The sequence below is a fragment of the Colias croceus genome, chromosome 2 (assembly GCF_905220415.1).
Source record: "Colias croceus chromosome 2, ilColCroc2.1".
Classification (NCBI taxonomy): Eukaryota; Metazoa; Arthropoda; class Insecta; order Lepidoptera; family Pieridae; genus Colias; species Colias croceus.
Genome location: NC_059538.1, coordinates 10,185,435 through 10,205,569, shown reverse-complemented (window position 1 = coordinate 10,205,569; position 20,135 = coordinate 10,185,435). Strand labels below are relative to the sequence as shown.

General features: G+C 34.4%; 1 protein-coding gene across 1 annotated transcript; it reads right to left on the bottom strand.

The window, feature by feature from the left end:
• Positions 1 to 1,030: 1,030 nt before the first annotated feature.
• Positions 1,031 to 10,742, bottom strand: LOC123703494 (gustatory receptor for sugar taste 64f-like). The gene is made up of 9 exons (XM_045651516.1): positions 10,654 to 10,742; positions 9,825 to 10,004; positions 9,358 to 9,506; positions 8,287 to 8,409; positions 7,224 to 7,378; positions 6,217 to 6,263; positions 5,461 to 5,642; positions 1,560 to 1,649; positions 1,031 to 1,172 (listed from the first exon to the last, which is right to left on the bottom strand). The coding sequence occupies exons 1-9, from the start codon at positions 10,700 to 10,702 to the stop codon at positions 1,083 to 1,085; spliced, it is 1,065 nt and encodes a 354-aa protein (XP_045507472.1). The 5' UTR covers positions 10,703 to 10,742; the 3' UTR covers positions 1,031 to 1,082.
• Between the last annotated feature and the right edge of the window lie 9,393 nt (positions 10,743 to 20,135).

Sequence of the window (20,135 nt, the reverse complement as noted above, 5' to 3'; positions counted from 1 at the left end):
TAATTCTTCGACATGTCGGTTTCCTCACGATGTTTTCCTTCACCGTTCGAGCAGTGGTGATGTTACAACATGCGCAGATAAATTGAAAATCAATTTAATTCCTGCGCGCTCGCCTGGTCTCGAACCCCGGACTTATCGATTCGAAGTCCGAGGTCTCACCACTGAGCCACCACTGCTCTCTGTTGTATTGCTATACTGCTGTTTTATTTTTAAAAAGTTATTATTGTCATTTTACTCATTAGGTATAGTTTATGCTTTCAATTTCAGTATAAAGTTTTTTGATATCTGTAATAATTACGGAATAATCGCCTGTGCACACTTAACGATTACGTCCTGTATAGTTTGTATCGTATTATCGTATACTAAAATAACCTAGACTCTAGACTCTAGTTTCACAATAGAAGGAAAATGAAAGCAAGTTACCTAACGGATGCAAGGGACATCCTTTCGGAGCGGGGATATTTTCTGAGATTTATCTCACTTGTGCTTCTAATACGGTTATTGGATATTTCTGATGCACTATTTTCTGCATACAACAATAATCTATTTAGAAATACCTCAAAATTACTATAGTTGTACTTTGTGTTAAATTATTTTGGTTTATTAAATTATAGATAAGTGTAAAAAGTTTGAATTAAACCTGCCCATTTAAAGTGGGTCAAAATCGAATCGAAAGGAGTCGGTTACATAATATATACAAACATACAGGTGAAGAAAACAAACATATTTTGTGTACGTAAAAGTCACAGGCTGGGCCGTTTTTCATAAATTTTAATTTGTTGGTTTTGTCCCTGACTGCAGTATGCAGCATGCGTAGTGTTTAAACGTAAAAATTCTTGATAAATAAAAATTATATACAGTTGAATTTGTAGGTCGTCTTAGTGTTTATTCTGGTAATTTAATTTTTAACCGACATCTATAATATAATAATAATATTCTATCATATACAGGGTTACAGATTCAGTCGACCTAGATCCGTTAAGAGATTATGGTTTCAAATAAACAAACATACAAAAAAAAAAAACAAATATCACAATCGTACACTTAAATTTTATTTATTTCTACAAATTCATAAGTATTTATTAATTAACTGGTGCAGTACTATTGCTCGATGGTTGAGGCGAGTTGAACTGGAACATCACTAGCTCATACGTCACTATCGTACCAGCTACCTGTCGAAATGTTAATTGTAATTGTTAATTGTAAAAAAATATATTCATACAGATATTGGAAATGCAAAAGACTGGTTTATTTTGGATTAAGGTTTTAAAGTTAAATACTTAACAATATTATTTTTATTAGTATTTAAATGTAAAAAATGGTCTTGAAGCTTCCATAAAAAATGAACGTTACATTTACCAGCTTTTGGCATTTTAAACTTGTGTAATATATGACAAAGAAATGCCTACTACCGTTTCATAAATAAAATTCAAAGTAAAAAAGATAAGTAGGTATATTATACTCATTATATTAAAATAATAAATTTAAATATATTAAATTTTTATGATTAACAACAAGCTATCAATTATTATAAACTAATTGTGATTGAGGTTACGTACAGTGAGAAGTAAACTCCGAGTTACGCTGAAGAATTGTAAGCCACTCAGGGCAACTTTGTCTCCATTCACTTGGTCCAAGAATCTTTGCACCTAGAAAAAGATATCATGCAAACATATGGATTTAATATTACGATACAAAATTTTTTTTTTAACGCTATCAATATATCAACAGAAATTTGATAGGGCTAATTCTCTTGTAAAGAAAATTGGCCAATTCATGATCGTATAAGAAAATGAAAATTAAAGTCACCGAAAATCGTTGTACTGGATAGGTTGTTTTTTTTTTTTTTTTTTTTAATGTAAGAGCAGGTAACTGAGCAGGTGGATCACCTAATGAAGTGACACCACCGCCCATGAGCACTGACAAAGTTACCCTTGTGAGGCTGTTACCGGCTGTCGAAGATGGATGTAGGCTCTCTTTTTAAAGGTATTTAAGTCATACACGTGCGGGAATACAGAAGGGGGTAGACTGTTCCACAAGATGGTAGTGCGGGGTAAAAAGTGTCGCGAGAAGCGTACGGTACTCGTTCGCCAGCGGTCCAAATGGTGTGGATGGAAGTTTGCTTTGTGACGGGCGGAGCGGTGGTGAAATTCCGCTGCTGGTATGAACTCGAATAACTCCTCTGAACACTCCCCATGGTATATGCGATAAAAGACACACAGTGAAGCAATGTCTCGTCGCAAAGCAAGAGGGTCAAGCCGATCGCTAAGTCTTGGGTCGCCAATCATTCTAACTGCTCTACGTTGAACGCGATCAAGTGGAAGGAGTTGGTATAACGGGGCGCCGGCCCAGAGATGTGAGCAGTATTCCATGTGTGGCCGTATCTGAGCTTTATATAGTAACAGAAGATGGTCAGGCCTGAAATACTGCTTCGCTCTGTAAAGGACGCCCAGTTTTTTTGAAGCTAGAGAAGCTTTGCCTTCCAAATGATCGCGAAACTGAACATCGTCAGAAATACTGACGCCAAGAATCGCGATGCTAGACTTGACGCTGAGGGGAGTGTTCATAAAGAGGGGAGCCGATTCAAATGGCTTTTTTTTGGCCGTAAATGCACATAGTTGTGTCTTAGTGGGGTTAAACTCTACGAGGTTTTTACGACCCCACTTTGAAACTTCTTCCAAAAGAGTTTCAATCTTGGACACCAAAATGTTTCTGCACTCATGGACATTTTCTCTCGAGAAGTTAGCATGGCCAGTGTAAGAGGCGTCACCAGTACTATCATCTGCATAACAATGAATGTTACTAATTTGTAACATGTCATTGATATGCAGAAGAAATAGTGTGGGTGAAAGAACACAGCCTTGAGGGACGCCAGCGTTTACAGGCATAAGCTCCGAGCACGATCCGTCGACTAAGACCCGAATATTCCGTGCTGCAAGAAAGCTGGCTATCCATGTGCGTAACTTCTCGGGGAGTCCATATGATGTTAGCTTCGATAGTAGAGCCCGGTGCCACACCCGATCAAAGGCTTTTGCGACATCAAGACTAACGGCTAATGCTTCCCCTTTACTCTCAATAGCCGCAGCCCATCGGTGAGTTAGAAAGACCAAGAGATCACCAGCCGAACGTCCATGGCGAAAACCATACTGATGGTCACTGATCAGCTGGTTCTCCTCTAGGTAGCCTAAGAGCTGACGGTTGATTATGCTTTCCATGGCTTTTGAGAGCAAAGAGGTAATAGCAATGGGCCTGTAGTTAGAGGGGTCTGATTGATCGCCTTTCTTAGGGATCGGGTGCACGGCGGCGGTTTTCCACGAAGCTGGAGCAATGCCGACATCATAAGAGTGCTGAAACAAATGCGCAAAAACGGGAGCCAATTCTGGAGCGCACGTTCTCAAAACAATTGCAGGGATACCATCAGGGCCACTCGCTTTATGGGTGTCAAGAGAAAAAAGTACCTTACGCACTTCACGTTGAGTAAAGCGTACATCGGACATAAAGTACTGGCACCGCGAGATAGTAGGCGGTACCTTTCCCCTGTCGTCCAAGGTGGAATTGGACGCAAAGAGAGCGCCTAATAAATCGGCTTTCTCTTTGGGCGAGTGGGCTAAGGTATCATCTTCCCGGCGCAAGGGTGGGAACGTCGGCTGACAAAAGTTTCCTTGGATGGCTTTAGCGAGCGACCAGAAAGCTCGGCTACCGGATGGGAAACGTGTCAGTTTTTTGCCAATACCGCGTATAAACTCGGACTTTGCTATGCTCATTTTCCTTTTGTACTGCCTGCAGGCAAAGTTATATTGTTTTTTAAGAGCACTGGCATTCGGATCCTGTTTTAAAAATGCATCTGCCCAGTTACGGAAACAATCTTGCTTCTGGCGAAATGCCTCTTTGCAAAGATGACCGTACCAGGGCTGAGACTTGCCGCCGATGGGTACTACAGAACTCGGTATGAAAAGTTCCATTCCCTGCAGAACCACATCCGCGACAGAGTCAGCATAAGCACTAGGATCGTGTGCAAAACAAACTTGCTTCCAGGGATAGGATGAAAAGAACTCCCGCATTCCATCCCAATCAGCCGCTCTGTAGTGCCAAACGCGCCGGCAGCCACCAGATCGGGGCCGCCTTGAGCGCAAGATTGGCACCACACTGCGAACCAGGCAATGGTCTGATGTGCCTAAAGGGGCATCAGTATTGACCTGATAGTTATTTGGATGGGAGGTGAGCAGGAGGTCTAACATGGAAGGGGTATGGTCCACAACATCAGGCAGCCTCGTGATCGAAGACACCAGTTGTCTTAGACCATTAGCCAATGCAAAGTCGTAAACAGATCTCCCCGCATGGTCAGTAAGTCGTGACCCCAACCATTGAGTATGGTGGGCATTGAAATCGCCTAAGACGATAATTTCAGCAGAGGGGATCTGTTCGAGTGCTGCGTCGGCTGTGATTTGAAGGTGCTCCATAAGCCGATCGGTTTCAGCATCTCCACTGTGCGACCTGTACACGCACGCATAGACCCGTGGATGGTCATCGCAGTCTATACGAAGCCAGAGAGTTGACAGGTTGGAATTAACGAGGTTCTTGATGCGACGATAGCAAATATCCTCCTTTATAAAAACACACACACCAGCTTTAGGGATAAAAGTGTGCTCCAGTTTGTATCCTGGGTAGTGAAGGTGTGATGTGTCAGGTGGAGGGCAAATTTGAGTCTCCGTCAGAAATAATAAGTCTGGCTTTGCCGTCTCAAGGTGGTGGTGGACGGCATTGAGGTTGGAGCGTATGCCTCTCACGTTACAGAAGTCCACTGACAGCACTGGTGGTGGTTTGGATGACTTTTTGCGCCGTTTGCGCTTAGGTGTTTTTTTAAGCGGACTTTTGCCCTCCCCAGAGTACGTAGGGCAGCCTGAGTTTTGATTCTCAGGGAGGGATTCTCTAACACTAGTAAGGTTAGTACCCTCCTGGGGTAGTCTAAAATTTAAATCCGCTGCCATATATTTTTATTTTAAGAGGAGGATGTGAGGAGAGGAAAGGATAATGGAATTGTAAAGGATTAACACGGGAAGTATAGGGATAGGATTGGGATAGGTAGGAGAGGGATACGGGCCTCCGGTGCCCCCACTCATCGTACGAAACACAGTGGCATTTTCATGCCACTATTTCACGCCGATCTTCTGTGGAGGTGTGGTACCTTCCCCGGTGCGAGCTGGCCCAATTCAGAATTTGTATGTCTGAAAGGTTGTATCTAATCTCAAGAACTACTGGTCCGATTTGCAAAATTATTTCAGTTTTAGATAGCCCGTTTATCGAGGAAGGCTATAGGCTATATATCATTACGCTAAGTCTAACAGGAGTGGAGCCATGCGAGTGAAACCGGGGAGTGCAGCTAGTAGGAAATATCGCACCGCTTCGTAGCCGCCAAAGATCTTTGTATCAGTAAATCTATAGAGATTGGCTATACAATACCTCAACACAATACACCGGCGAAGGCACATCATATAGTACAGGAGCCGGCGTGTCCGACGCGCTGTTCACCTGGGACGCAATCAGCGACACTGCCACTGAGCGGCTGATCAGATAGATCAGCGAGAACAGAAAATATATCGCCGCTTCGTAACCGCCGAATATTGTTGCTCTGGTTGGTATAGGTCAAACAGCAATGTTATGTTGTTGAGGATTCTATCGCTATACTCTATCGCTCTAAACATGACAATTAAATTAAACATAACTCATAGGAATACATATTATTATAAACAATCGGCTTGTATTGGCTATATTGTAGCCATTTCCTATGTATCGACGAAAAATTGAATTACAGAAGTAGAGAGAGCTGTAAGCAATAATAGTTTAGTGTGAAATGTGAATAAAAAAAATTGTGAATGTGTTGTGTTGTTGGTGGCAAAATTCAATATTGTATTTTGCGACTGAAATTAATAAAATATAAGGAAGTTATATCCAACGTAACACGATGGCAAATAAAAAGTATCATAGCACTCAATACATAATGTATGTCATGTCAAAATATTACGTAATTTTACAAAAACAAAAATATCTTCATTGGACATCCATAATTCAGATTGATTTAATTCCACGTAGCTGTCCCCTATCAAAAAGAAAAAAGTTATTTTTCACATGTTGTTTTATTACAAAACTCTATACAAGCATGCTAAAACTCTATACAGTCTCATCTATAACGTGAAGGGCTTAATTAAAAAGATTCATACCCTTGTTGTCGACTGCTACATTCAGATGTGCCTTTTATTCCGTGCCTAGAAAATGAAAAAGAATTCTAGATTATTCATCAACAGTTCCGATGGAAATGTATTAATAGACAGTACCATTGTTAGAGTACCTAACCCAAATTTTGTGGAAACCAATTTATTCTCAACGGTTAGTTAGGTTAGTTTGAGTTTGAGTTGAATTGTATGACTACTATGTCCTGGTTCCCGTCTTTGTCTGACTTAGCTGAAGAATATTACCTTTGTTAAATAATAAATTGATGTAGCTTTCTAATAAAAAAGAGCGTGTGCCGAGCACACGTGTCAGAAGTGAAACCTCTTTGGCAAGATTCAAAGATACCAAAATCGTCACCTAGGTACTCCATGTCGTGACTCGTGATGGTATTGCCAAGACGCGACCTTGAAATTTTACTCTCAACCTAAAGAAGTTTCAATTCAATAATGTTTAATCAGTCCAGTAGTTATTGAATTAAATCGTTACAATCAAACAAAAAAATCAAACATTTCCCCTTCATTCCATTAGTTGAGATAAAACATCATACATCATTCATCGTTTGATCGATTGATACGGTTAAACTACATCTATGCTAGTAACAGACTCATTCGAGCCTTTGAAAAAAATATTTTGTAACCTAACGTATTTTTAACAACTATCACATTCTAATTTGTACGTATCAAAATGCAAACAACAAAAATACTTCATTGTCCACGAACAGGTAAGAGCAAAATTAAAATAAATATGAGTATAAATTATTACAGAAAAGCAAAACAGGCGATCTTATCGCTAAGGTAGCAAATTCTTCCAGACAACCAGGTGATCAAGGTGAAGCATTAATAGTATAATTATTGCACTATTACTTCATCATAAGGACAAGAGGTGAGAATATAAAGATAAAAATACATACAATAGATACGGTACAACAAATTGCATACATAATTATAAACATACATACAACGTAGACAATGTAAACTTATTTTAATTGAACTTACTCCAATGTATTAAACAATTGCAAGCAAATGAAGAACAGATTGTTAGCAAAAGAGATGAAGACGATACCACTGATGACGTCATCAACTTTGCGAACTAGTTGCGCAGCACGGCTGTACTCTTCCCTTGTGTTACGCCAGAATACTTCAGGCAAATACTAAAAAATTTTTAAAAGAGAAACTGAAATATATTAATAGATAAACTGATAATTTCGTTACTCATAGAAAAATTTCAAGCGAAAAGTCCCTAAAATAAGATTAATTGATCTTATTGCATTCAGTATTTTTTTAACACAGCGACAACGACTGTTAGATTTTACGTGTAATTTAAACAGTTCTTAATATAAGATATTATCAAAAATATTTTGGTCCAGGAGCCAGGAACAGATTTTATGACCAAGTTTCTCTCAAGCGGTAATTAGTAAAATGCATCAAAGTATAGTATTATGAAGCCTCGTGAATGTCAGCTGGAGCTCGGTTGGGGGGAAGAGCGGTTGTAGCCTCCCACGCACGTAGGAAAAAAAATACATTCATTCATTTCCTCTCAGCTAAAAATTTGTCAAATTGTAGCTAACCCAATATCTCAACGAAAAAAAATAATCAGCTGGTTACAACATGGTTTATTATACGTCAGCTGGTGTCTCGAACATGAAAAAATAAATTATTTTCCCTGATTTCCTCTCAAACAAAAATTTACCTGATGATAGCTTATATGTAACTGTGGATAAATATATAGGTCAGCTGGCTGTATCTTGGTGGAAAAACCGTCAGCTGATCATCCCCCCAACCGAGCTCCAGCTGACGTTCACGAGGCTTTATAATACTATACTCTGATGCGTCTGACGAATTGTCTCTTGAGAGGTAAAAATTAACCAAATTTGCATGTGGCTCCCGTACCATTTGCTATCAAAGGAATAATTAAATCTGACAGAAAACGATTCATTCACCAGATATTTTCTATTAACAGCTTAACAGCTTATAATACTACAACACTTATTACAAATAGCAATTTATAATAACCACGTGACCCAACTAATCTCAAGCAATATTAACATGCCCATCTTACCTTGCCCTGGGCTCCAAGCAATTTCATATTAACATGCTCCAGGCGTGACGTCAGGTAGTAGCTCATACATATCACGAACAAATCAGAGAAGTTCCATATAAAAGTGGATTGGAAGTGGAGAAACTGGAAGTAAAAATGAATAGCAATAAGGGATATAAGTGCGCAATTTGTTGAAAACTTTTCCAATATTTTGAGGTGAAAATTGGATGACACCTGTAAATCTCAATCCTGTGTATTTTAGACTTAAACATAATTTATATGATAAAATTACAACAGATTTTACGTATTTTATAGATTGAAAATTATCTTTAGTAGTTACTAAGCAGTTTATACTCTCATTGAAATTGGAATGTTTTCAAGATTATAAAATCTAATATTAAAATAATTTGTCAACACCTTTAACTTTATTTCCCATGTTAAAAATCACACCACATTATATTTATTTTATATATTATATATTTTTTTTAATGGCTGTCACCATCTTGTAACAAATGACGTAATAAACAGTAAACATGGATTAACACGCAGATGCAGATGAAGCCGTCGAAAACCCCATAAATCCTTTAAGAGAATGTAATTTGTTATATCGGTGTTAATGTTTCCGCTTTCTGTCTGACTCCATTTAATTATGGCGGTAAAAAGTCTCATCGTCGTAATTTTGGATGTATTTTTTAACATCTTTATATTGGTGCTTGTGGTTTAACGGGGCACACCATGACCTTGCAATTATGTTAAAAATGTTATTATAACCTCCCCAAGTTTTAAATCCTATCCTATCTTACTAATAATTATTATAAATGCGAATGTTTGTGAGGATGGACGTATGTGTGTGTATGTTTGTTACTGTTTCACGCAAATACTTTTGAACCGATTACAATGAAATTTAGCACACATATAGAGGGTAACTTGGATTAACACATAGGATAGGGTTTTATCCCACAAATTCCACGGGAACGGGAACTATATGCGAGATTCTCTTTGTAATATATATAATATTGAAGAACTTATAATGCGCTATAGAAACTCATATGATTAAATTTCATAGTGGTTTATTTTAAATTAAAGACTTACTTGTGTTACAATTCCTAATAGTGGTGAATAAGGTAGAAAGTTGAAGACCCAAGGATAGAAATGCTTAACAAAACCTTCATATAGACTAAGATCTGGATAGCACTCCATGGCACCAGCAAATGCTGACAATAATGATAGTATGTGTTCTACTGAAAATAAATGAGAAGCTATTTATGTTAGAAAGGTCACGTTTACGAAAAAAACACTCTTAAATGATTATTTTACCTTATAATATGACTTTTAATTGTAAATAATGAACACACAAATAAATGACTAATAATATTTTGTTTGTAAAATTCGTAAGCTAAATTTTTTCATTCATAATTCAAATCTATTTTGCACATCTTTAATAAGGAATTTCTCTAACTCTTTCCTTTTTCAGCTCGAAATGTACATTCGTCTTTTTTTAATTATACATTCTCAATATTTGCTCAAATCTGATCAGGTAATCATACTCCAAAACTTACGTAAAGCCAGAGCCAAAACAACTGCGCAGGTCCCATTACATTTGTATGCAAGCTTGGTATCATAGCTCGGATCAAGTTCCTCGATCTTGGATGTATACTGAACCAAATCTGGCCACTTTCTAGCAACTTGCAGGAACACAAGCATCGTGATACAGGTCGTGCTGTAGAATATTATTGGAGCTAAAAAAATGATAGTATTAATAATTTCGATACTGTAATAAAGGTGAGAAATGAATGAAATACTGCATAACTGGATAAATACAGTATAAGAAAGTAGAATACTAATGGTGCTGAAAATTTTAATATTTATAAAACAATAATGTTGAAAATTAATAATTGTAAGTGATAATTGAAAATTAAAAGTAATAGGTGTAAAATATCGAGCAAATAGACAATTTATTGATTAAATATTTAAATCACAAATGATAAAAGAGGATAAGGACAGATATCAAAATAACAGGACTCGTTGAATTTTGCTTTGTATCTTCGCTTCATTTTACTTCAGAGTCACTGCTCAAGTCACTGATTGGTATTTCTTGATGATATCGATTTCCTTGTTTACCACTGATATTCTAATATTACAGACTTTTGATTAAAATTCTCGTATATCAAGCTTGATTAAAAACTTATCATTAGTAAAATAAACGATTTTTGGTACAAGCAACAAACAGGATTTTGCGTCGTAGCCATGCTACGAAATAATACTTATGCAACATAGGTAACATAGGAAGTGAATATGTATGAAGAAAAAATGCACTACCAGCAAAACTTTTCTTGTTATTAGTTATATCTCAACTTGAAAAAGATATTATCTAAGCAGTTTCCTTACTTGTTCCATTGAGAGAGGTCTGGGAGTGAACAACTTTGTGTATACACATTACTGATATGAAAACCTGCCCGGTCAAGGATAGCAAGAGGTATAAACACTTCCATGATAACCATGTGAACCTGAAATGACATTTGTTTAAAGAAATATATAAAAAATAAAAGTAAGTGCCTTCAATTTTTTATAGATTGTAATTTTACGTAACCATAATAAAGATTTTTCGTCTTTTGATGGCTTGCTTGATACTTAACTGGATGACTTTGTCGTAATAAGAAATTTCAATACGTGTTTTTCACGTACATAATATAAATAAGTATTGCATAAATGCTAATAGGAATTGCATATATTTTCATCGGACATCTCGCAGACTTGTAATTTAATTATGCGCCTGGAAGACAATTAACTATCTTCTCGTGTTCCACATGGAACATATCAGTGAGGATATAAAATGGTTACTGAATATTGAGTTATTGAAAAATATGCGAAAAAAATAATATTTTATGCAAAAAGCTATAGCATAAATGAGAAGCAGATTATTTCACACTTGTAAATTATAGGTTTATAATCAAAACGTGGCTAATTAGCTACATATTAACTCAGTTGTCTCTTTCGCAATAGTAGAATAATGCCATCTTAATTTGAATCTAATCTTATATAATTATTTATGTTATTGTACCGTTTTTAAGATCTTAGACTATGGGCTAGACTTATCTGCATATCTATATTCATACTAGATTGATCATAATGACCAAAATATTTCAACAAGTTGACTTCGATACGATGCGACGATACGGTAAGTACGTTTCAAAACTCAAAGAACTGAATAACAAACTTCACAGTCACAAGAACTATATCACAAAGGGAAGGCAATTAGGATAATGCTCACCTGACGTTAGAAGTCTTGCTAAAGATCCCAATAACAGGGATCAAAGAGAACGCCTGGCCAATGATGAGTGTCGCTCGTAACGAGTGTTGAAACGTAGCTGGCGACTTTGACTTTAATTCTGTCACGTGAACTTTGTTTCCTAAAAGTACGTAGAGTACGTTTCGTTAAAGACCTAATTAAGTTTTAATTTGATTGGTTGCGTAACTTCCTTGTAGGATAATTCAAATAATATTGTCGAATTTTAAAAGACCTCAAAAATACGAATACTAATTATTATAAGGAATGCTGCTGAAAGATTATATTAGAATTTGTAGGGGCTATCCTTACTTATTACTTATATAAAAGAATTATTTAACTATGAAAAACTTGTAATAAACGGAAACTTTAACAACTATATAATGCATTGCATGCAGTCTCAGGCGAGGATCTCTTAAGGACCGTTAGTGATAAAGTGATTTAATATAATTAAATTATAAATTTAGAATGTTGGAAATAATTTGGGTCATATCGAATGCAAGCTCAGCGCCTTGATGACGCTTGCTCGTACAGAATTTAAACTATGATTTAAATAATTATAATTTTTATTGAAGACGCAAATATATCCTACAAAAAGCCTTTAGAAAACATGTTTTTTATTAGTTCCCTGTCTTCTGAAAGAAAGGCTTCATCCTCTAAAATCAATTGGTAGACTTCTGAAAAAAAAAGGCTTGTAAATCTTCTTAAATCAGTCCGTACACTAGGCAAATAAAACAACATATACTAATAGAAATATCTAAATAATCAAACTGCACTCACGTTTTTGCATTCCAAACCACACATTCCTGTACTTCAAGTGCTTCTGAATGTCCTGTGGAGCCATCCGTTTGTGTGTATGTACACCCTGTGCTATCATGTGTTTGAAGTGCGATCACTGATAATGGGGTATCGTGTTAATAGTTTAGAGTTCGGTGTGTAAACCTTTTTTTTACATCATTATTTCTAGATTAATATAGATGTAAATATTACCTACGTCTATAATGGAATTCAAAAACTAGTTAACATAATATCGTAAAGCAGAAATCTACATAATATACCTACTTACATCATAATATTAAAAAAAATTAAATACGATAACTTATATCACCAAAACTTAATATAGGTAATTTTATTCACTGTAACAAATTCTCAGAAGAATACTGTTAACACTTTGAAAAAATTTATATATAAAATATTAACACTATGTAATTGCAACACGTATTTTAGCAATCTTATGAAGAGAGTAATAGCAAAGCTTCGAAAATTAAAGAGATCTTTTTTATAGTTATAGTATTTGCCACTATAATGAGGAAAAGACGAAAGGTATCATTATAGGTAACGCGAATACTTGAAACTAACGACAAAAAATAAATTCAGAAATATAAACTATCTATGAACAAGATCGACATCACCGTCTCATTAAATTTGAACCTTCACACCACATATCATTATGATAATTTAGATAAATTGCTCTAGGAATTGATTTACAGTTTATACAAGTAACAACTACATGGAAGTTATTTTTTAGTGGTGACTTTGCGTGTGGTACAATAATTAACTACGCCCCCAAACTGGCAGATACCTATCTATTGATTTTACAAATTTAAACGTGTATTCGTTAAACGGTTTTAGAATAAATCGCATTCCTAGAATACGTACGTGCTGTATGTACAATGTACATGTATCTATTGGAAAAATATCATTAAAAACTAGCTACTTGAGTTTTGCCCATTTTGAACCTATGCAACTTTTAATAAGTAAACAATAGATACCTTTTTGAATTTGATATTTTTGGTTTTATGGCATTCAAATGCTTTAAAAATAATAGAATAGATTAGATCGCTCTGGCGGGATCACGGGTGGCTGAGTTGGTCAGCCCCTGTAGTCTCGACACATTAGTCGGTAATTACCGACAACTAATTTATAGACCCGTCTTCAGCAATGAAAATGATGTCGCTTAATACCTCTCCCCAATTTGATGGAAGCATACAATAGATACATATTTGTTTATAATTTTTATTCTTCACAAAACTTTCCGTTATGCGTCAAAATATTTATATAATAATAGCAGTGTAGTAATGCATTTTTATCTAAATTAATAACATCATTATTTCAATTCCGTAGATATATGAACAATAAATAAAATATAGATTTCATGGATTTGGAAAATCATTTCTTTGCAACACATTCGAATGTTGTCAAAACAAATTATACTTTGACATTGTCAATCGTTATGATACCGACGTTTTGATCTCGACAAGATCTCGATAACTAAAGCCCTTCTCCCATTACGATACTTCTAGAATAGGTACGATACTCGAGTAGAATACTAGATTTGCTCGCTACCCGATGATCGCATATTATGCGACTGAAAAATGACATCGTTATTGCGCCTCGTTTTTGTGGGCGGACGTTATATAATAATAATAATAATTCATTTATTTATTGTAACAACAGTTAGGTCGTTATGTCGAGAAATCAGCGATTCCAGTGACGAAGAAGCTCTTGCAGTTTTTCTTTTTTATAGAAATAGAAGACGGCAACATAAGAGTAGGAAGTACTGGATTCATCCATATATTGAAATAAAAATAAATTGTAGAGATTTGTAGCCGCACGAGAACTAAGACTCATGATGATTAGAAATTTTTATTTTTCTACCGAAGAGATACGCGGGAGACGTGACGCAAAAGCGACCAACACGGTGAGTCGTGCGATGCTAGTCGCGGACGTGTAGGATACCGATAGCGTAGTGTGCGAGCCTACATACAAATGTATGTGAGTTACTCCGCGGCGACTAGTCTCCGAGACTTGCAGGATACTTGAAGCGCCTGTGCGTATCGTAATGGGAGAAGGGCCTTACGGTTTGTGTGGGTTTGTAGATACGGTTGAAAATATCGGAAAAATTATAGATTATTATAATCTACTAGCGGTCCGCCCCGGCTTCGCCCGTGGTACATATTAACGTTTTCTCTACATAAGAACCATCCTCGTACTTCAAGGAATATAATAAAAAAAGAATTATCGAAATCGGTTCAGCCGTTCTCGAGTTATGGAATTACAACGAAAAGTGGCATTGATTTTTATATATTAGATATACATATAATAAATCTGTAGAAGGGTCAATTCTGTACATTGCAAATATTGAAAAAATAAATAGCAGGGGGTGTTACTGGATCGATACCAAACCCAAATATGTGATTAAAAAAAATATTTGTCTGTCTTTCTGTCTGTCTGTCTGTATGTGAAGGCATCACATAAAAACTAACGGTTCGATTTCGATGAAATTTGGTATAATTATACCTTATTATCCTGGGCATAAAATAGGATACTTTTTATCCCGGAAAAATACGTAGAAAAAAGAAATCTTAATTTTTCTTAATTTTTCCGCGCGGACGGAATCGCGGGCGGAAGCTAGTTTTATAATAAAAAAGATATTTCACACTTCCGATGCTATATGATTAAACGCAATAATTTTTTCTCTTATTTAATGTTATTGCAATTAAAATAAAATACACAAATAATGTTTTATTTTTAAGATGGTTTCAAAATTTTATTGAAAACTAGCGGTCCGCCCCGGCTTCGCCCGTGGTACATATTCACGTTTTCTTTACATAAGAACCATCCTCGTACTTCAAGAAATATAATAAAAAAAGAATTAAAGAAATAGGTTCAGCTGTTCTAAAGTTATGCGCTTACCAACACATTTTGGGATTCATTTTTATATTATAGATGTTAAGAAGCCTCTTATATTACTTATATATTAAATAAATATTAGAATAGTTTACTGCTATCTGCATTTATTCAGCCAAAATATTCGATAAATTTCTTTCTGAACTTCTAAGATAATAAAATTATACAGATGAATACAAATAAAATAAAAACGATCCAATTTTATTAGAAAAATTTAATTTAATAGTTTATAATAGCGTAGTTGAAAATTTGGCTCAAAAACATCATCTCTCACCAACATAATTCTAGTAACTTGTACATCTGTAAAATATAAAATTTATAGATAAATATTTATGTTTAATAAAAATTAATATTTATATTTAAGTAAATCAATTGCGTATATTCATCCTTTGCTTATTAACCGTAATAAAATATACCTACAATGATGCACATAATATTATTGTATAATAAGACAAGCTAAAAATACAAGTGATACAAATTATCTGTTCCGTCTTTAGTTTTAGTTCCGTCCGTTTCTATGATGTCTTAAAGATTTTTCGAAAGGCTTCGAATTGAGCAAAATTATCTTGTAGAGCTTTTAGAGTCTTTTGATTAGAATGTTATTGCACTTCACAAATAACGAAATATTACTAAACTAAAACTAATAGCTTTAACTATATAAAAACATAACGTAGATTGATATTTTCTTAGGACATTTGTTATCTAATAGATTTATAGGATTTTTAAGAATATAATTAAAAATTAAATCCTCTTGAAAATACAAAATTTATATTTATTTTGATTGATTGATGTCAAATGTCAAAAAAGTAAATATAGAGATTGCCATAGATGGAATTTTGGATTCCATGAATATGTAATAAATAGAACATTAATTAAACGATTGATATAAAAAAATATCGAATTTGATTAAAATTAAATTAACTGCCATGTTTTTTGTGCATAACATGTGCTTTTTTAATATGCAATTGTATTTGTAATAATGCGAAAAATTTATGTAACTAATTTTAATTTACTATATATTCCATAATATCAAGGTAAATTTCTTGGAAAAACAACACTAAATTTTTTAGGTCCATACTATAGATACTGAAAATCGTTAGTTACCGACCGATTTCGGTCGACATCGATGTCGATTAATGTGTCGAGACTACAAGTACCAGGTGTCTGCCCCGGATTGGCGTGAAAGGATGCGGGTTCGAGTCACGCATCGTGATCGAATTTTTTCCATTCTTTATAAATTTATAATAATATTTTTATTGTATTTTGATAATTTTGTCTTAAAAACTCAATACACATATACAAACGCTTGTAAATTCATCCATTGAAGGAGCAAAAAACACAAAACTTTGCATTTACAATATTATGAAAAAAAACGATACGCCATAAAACCGGGTTCAATCCAATGTTTTCGTGGTATATTCGCATTTTTATGAAGCATTCAGATTGAAGAATTACCCACGTGGTACAAGAAGGCTCTCTCTTATTTTTTTATTACTTACTGGAATTTTACGAGTCCATACGTACTATGAACACTGTTTAATATCTTAAGAATGACGTTTGATAATCGAAAAAGTTTGAGGCATTTTCAATCTTTTCCTAAGTTAATCGTGTTGAAGATTAGAAGATAACCACAGATGATTAATAAATACATTTATTATAGTATAGATTGTTCTAAGATACCAGAACTATTTATAAAAACCGGCCAAGTGCGAGTCGGGCTCGCGCACAAAGGGTTCCGTAGCAGCAAATATAATAAATTACAGTTAAATCAACCTATCTCAAAAACTATAAGAGATACTTTGATCAAACCAAAAATCGTTGAAAGAGTTAATTAGCATGCATCACCTCTATTTTTTTTAGAATTTTATACCCCGTAGTTATAAAAATAGAGGGGGGGGGACATACTTTTTACGACTTTGAGAGCTGATATCTCAAAAACCGTTCACTTTAAGAAAAATGTTTTTTTAGAAAACTTTATATCATTTTAAAAGACCTTTCCATTGATACCCCACACGGGTATGTACATCGAAAAAAAAAATTTCATCCCTCAGTTACATGTATGGGGGGCCCCACCCCCAATTCTTTTTTTTACTATTTAGTGTCATATTTTTGTAGCGGTTCATACAACACATATTCCCATCAAATTTCATCACTGTAGTACTTATAGTTTCCGAGTAAATCGGCTGTGACAGACGGACAGACGGACAGACGGACAGACGGACATGACGAAACTATAAGGGTTCCGTTTTTGCCATTTTGGCTACGGAACCCTAAAAACCAGTCCTCAAAATTAGGTATTAAGTTAACCTATTAGAAGAAAATATTAGGTATTGTGTGCTAATAAAGGTAAAATAAGTCATTATATTTCCAAATGCTCCGTAAACTTTTCGGAATGCGGCAGTAAAAAGAATGCGAACATACAAAGACATATTTATTTAATCACATTGTAGTGTTTGATAACAAAAGATTCTCAATTTCAGAAAAAAAGGCAAATTTAAAATACATCGCTATATAGCACATTGTTCAAATTATGCGACAAAGCGCATTCCACAACCTCACTTCATTTATTGCATGACCAAACCATTTTATCGAAGCAATTTTAAGATCAAACTCATATCATAAAATTTTTACACCACCCTAATAAAGTTCCAGTATTGAACGCGCCATAAAATATTCGATAGTGGAATGCTATGAAAAATGTACTGGCGTATACTTCTTTTACATTTATTTGGCGTTTTTTGTTATGAATACGAAGGGTATGGGAGAAATAATATTGGGAATGTAGCAAGACGAGATATGATACCGTTACATGAATTGGTTAAGAGGAGAAGAGATAATGTGTTGAACTACAGACGGACAAAGGACATTCGGAGTGATGTGAATGATAGGCGCTTTGAGGTAAATATGAATGGGGGCTATTTGCATCTGTCGTTTAATGATTATTTATATTGAATTAAATGTTAAGGTAATAATGAGATTTGTTATTTCATCGTCATTTTTACGTGGTTGGTCTGTCCATTTGGTAGGACGTGATTAAATTCAAAGATCCCTGTTAAAGTCAAATAAAAATTATCAAGCATCAATAAATATAGCTCTCACAGATAGGTGTCTTCAGGTACCCAGTCCAGCCCGTGTCTTGTGGAATATTTTTCAGATAGAGCGAATTAAATAAGAAAAGTTAGAAGAACGAATTATTTTTTTAAAACTATTAAATAAATAAAGTTCCAAGTATTTCTACAAAATCTTAGCTGTTACCATTATTTTCCTTGTATTTTTGATTATTCGTTATAATCTGAGTCCTTTGCGATTTTTGAAAAGAATCTTTATCATCTAAAAGTCGATCTTTATAAGATTTTATGTTAGAAACCGGTGATCTGATTACAAAAATTCTTCCTTTTATTTAAAATGTTCTACGAATTTGTTGCCTTTGCTTTACGAATAGTTACGACTTTGTAGTTGGTTACTAAGGATAAATAATAATTATTATTACAATGCAATTACTGTTCTGATAATCTGTATCAAAATAACATAAAATAAATTTTGTTAACCTAACAAAAACATTAATCTTCACATAAAACCGTTAAAACGATAGTTCATTGTTTTCATTTACCCGTTCACTTTAGCACAAATAAAATACCTAGTTAAATTTCAAGGTAGCGCCATGGCAATATAGTCACGTCATGGAGTACCTACGACGATTTAGGTATCTTTGAACAAACAAGTTTCATTTCTGACACGCGTGCTCGGCACACACGCTCTTTATTAACCGACTTCAAAAAAAAGGAGGAGGTTATAATTTTATTTACTTATTATAAACAATTCGACGAAAGCACGAATTAATAGAATAACAGTAATTTTTTTTATATTAAGATTTCAGAAGCACAATTTAAAGAAGCCTTGTGGAAGGAAACAAAAGCCGCAGAGGATAAAGAGAGGCTGGACAGATTGCACCGCGAGTTAAGATGGCTGACTATTAACAGCAATGAACTTGGTATTGGATATAAATAAAATTGACATTTATTGTGCGTTTCATTGTCCTGCGTAGGACGCTAAGTGTGTACACAAAATAACAAAAGAATTATATTGATTATAAACACTTTATCAACATACATTTTTTTAACAAATCATTTTTCTCATCTCTCTGTGTAATTTATTTATCGAAACATCTTACATTCTATGGCTATGTCCGTCTTTAAGCAAGATCTTTTAGTCCATAGATAAATCAATTATTTAAGTCAAATTAGGAATTATAAAAATTCGACTTTCATTTCTCACCTTTCATATTTTGTATAATATAATTAACTGTTGTTAATTTTTCATATTTTAACCTTATTATTAAAACTAATTTACAACATCAAAAGATTCATCATCTTCGCAACAAACTTCAGCAATTTAAAATTCAAATTCAAATCTAAAACTTATTTCGATAGATAAAGAGGAAATGGATTTTTCCGTCTTCCTTGGAGACAGCAAATCCGTCAAATGTTTCTGTGAACCCATTCCTGATTTAAAACGATCCATCTCTTTAAAACGTATTTTACATTTATTTTATCAAATTACGTTCAAAATTTTGTAATAAATTATATTATAAATGCTTAATTACCCGTCTATCAAATTAATATAGCTCTGTTCAATAATAATCTATTTTTATTTTAACGCATTTATAGTTTGAAAATAAGCTGCTAATAAATTAGAAGTGTCTCACGGACAAGAAACGAGAAAAAAATTAACCAGCTTTACTTTCGTTAATAGTTTCCCGCTTAATTAGTTTATTCTAAAAATAAATTAGATACCATTTACTTACTTATAAAGAGATGCGGGTAGGACTTTTTAAATTCAAATTCAAATTATATTTATTTGCAAGAATAACTACATTCTATATATTATATACAAA

Excerpts from the sequence above, each read along its gene's own strand:
- LOC123703494 (XM_045651516.1), bottom strand. The coding sequence starts at position 10,702 with ATGTGTATACACAAAGTTGTTCACTCCCAGACCTCTCTCAATGGAACA. Across the intron at positions 10,005-10,653 it reads GACCTCTCTCAATGGAACAA|CTCCAATAATATTCTACAGC; the intron begins GTAAGGAAACTG and ends TCATTTTTTTAG. Across the intron at positions 8,410-9,357 it reads TATTAGGAATTGTAACACAA|TTTCTCCACTTCCAATCCAC; the intron begins GTAAGTCTTTAA and ends TTTTACTTCCAG.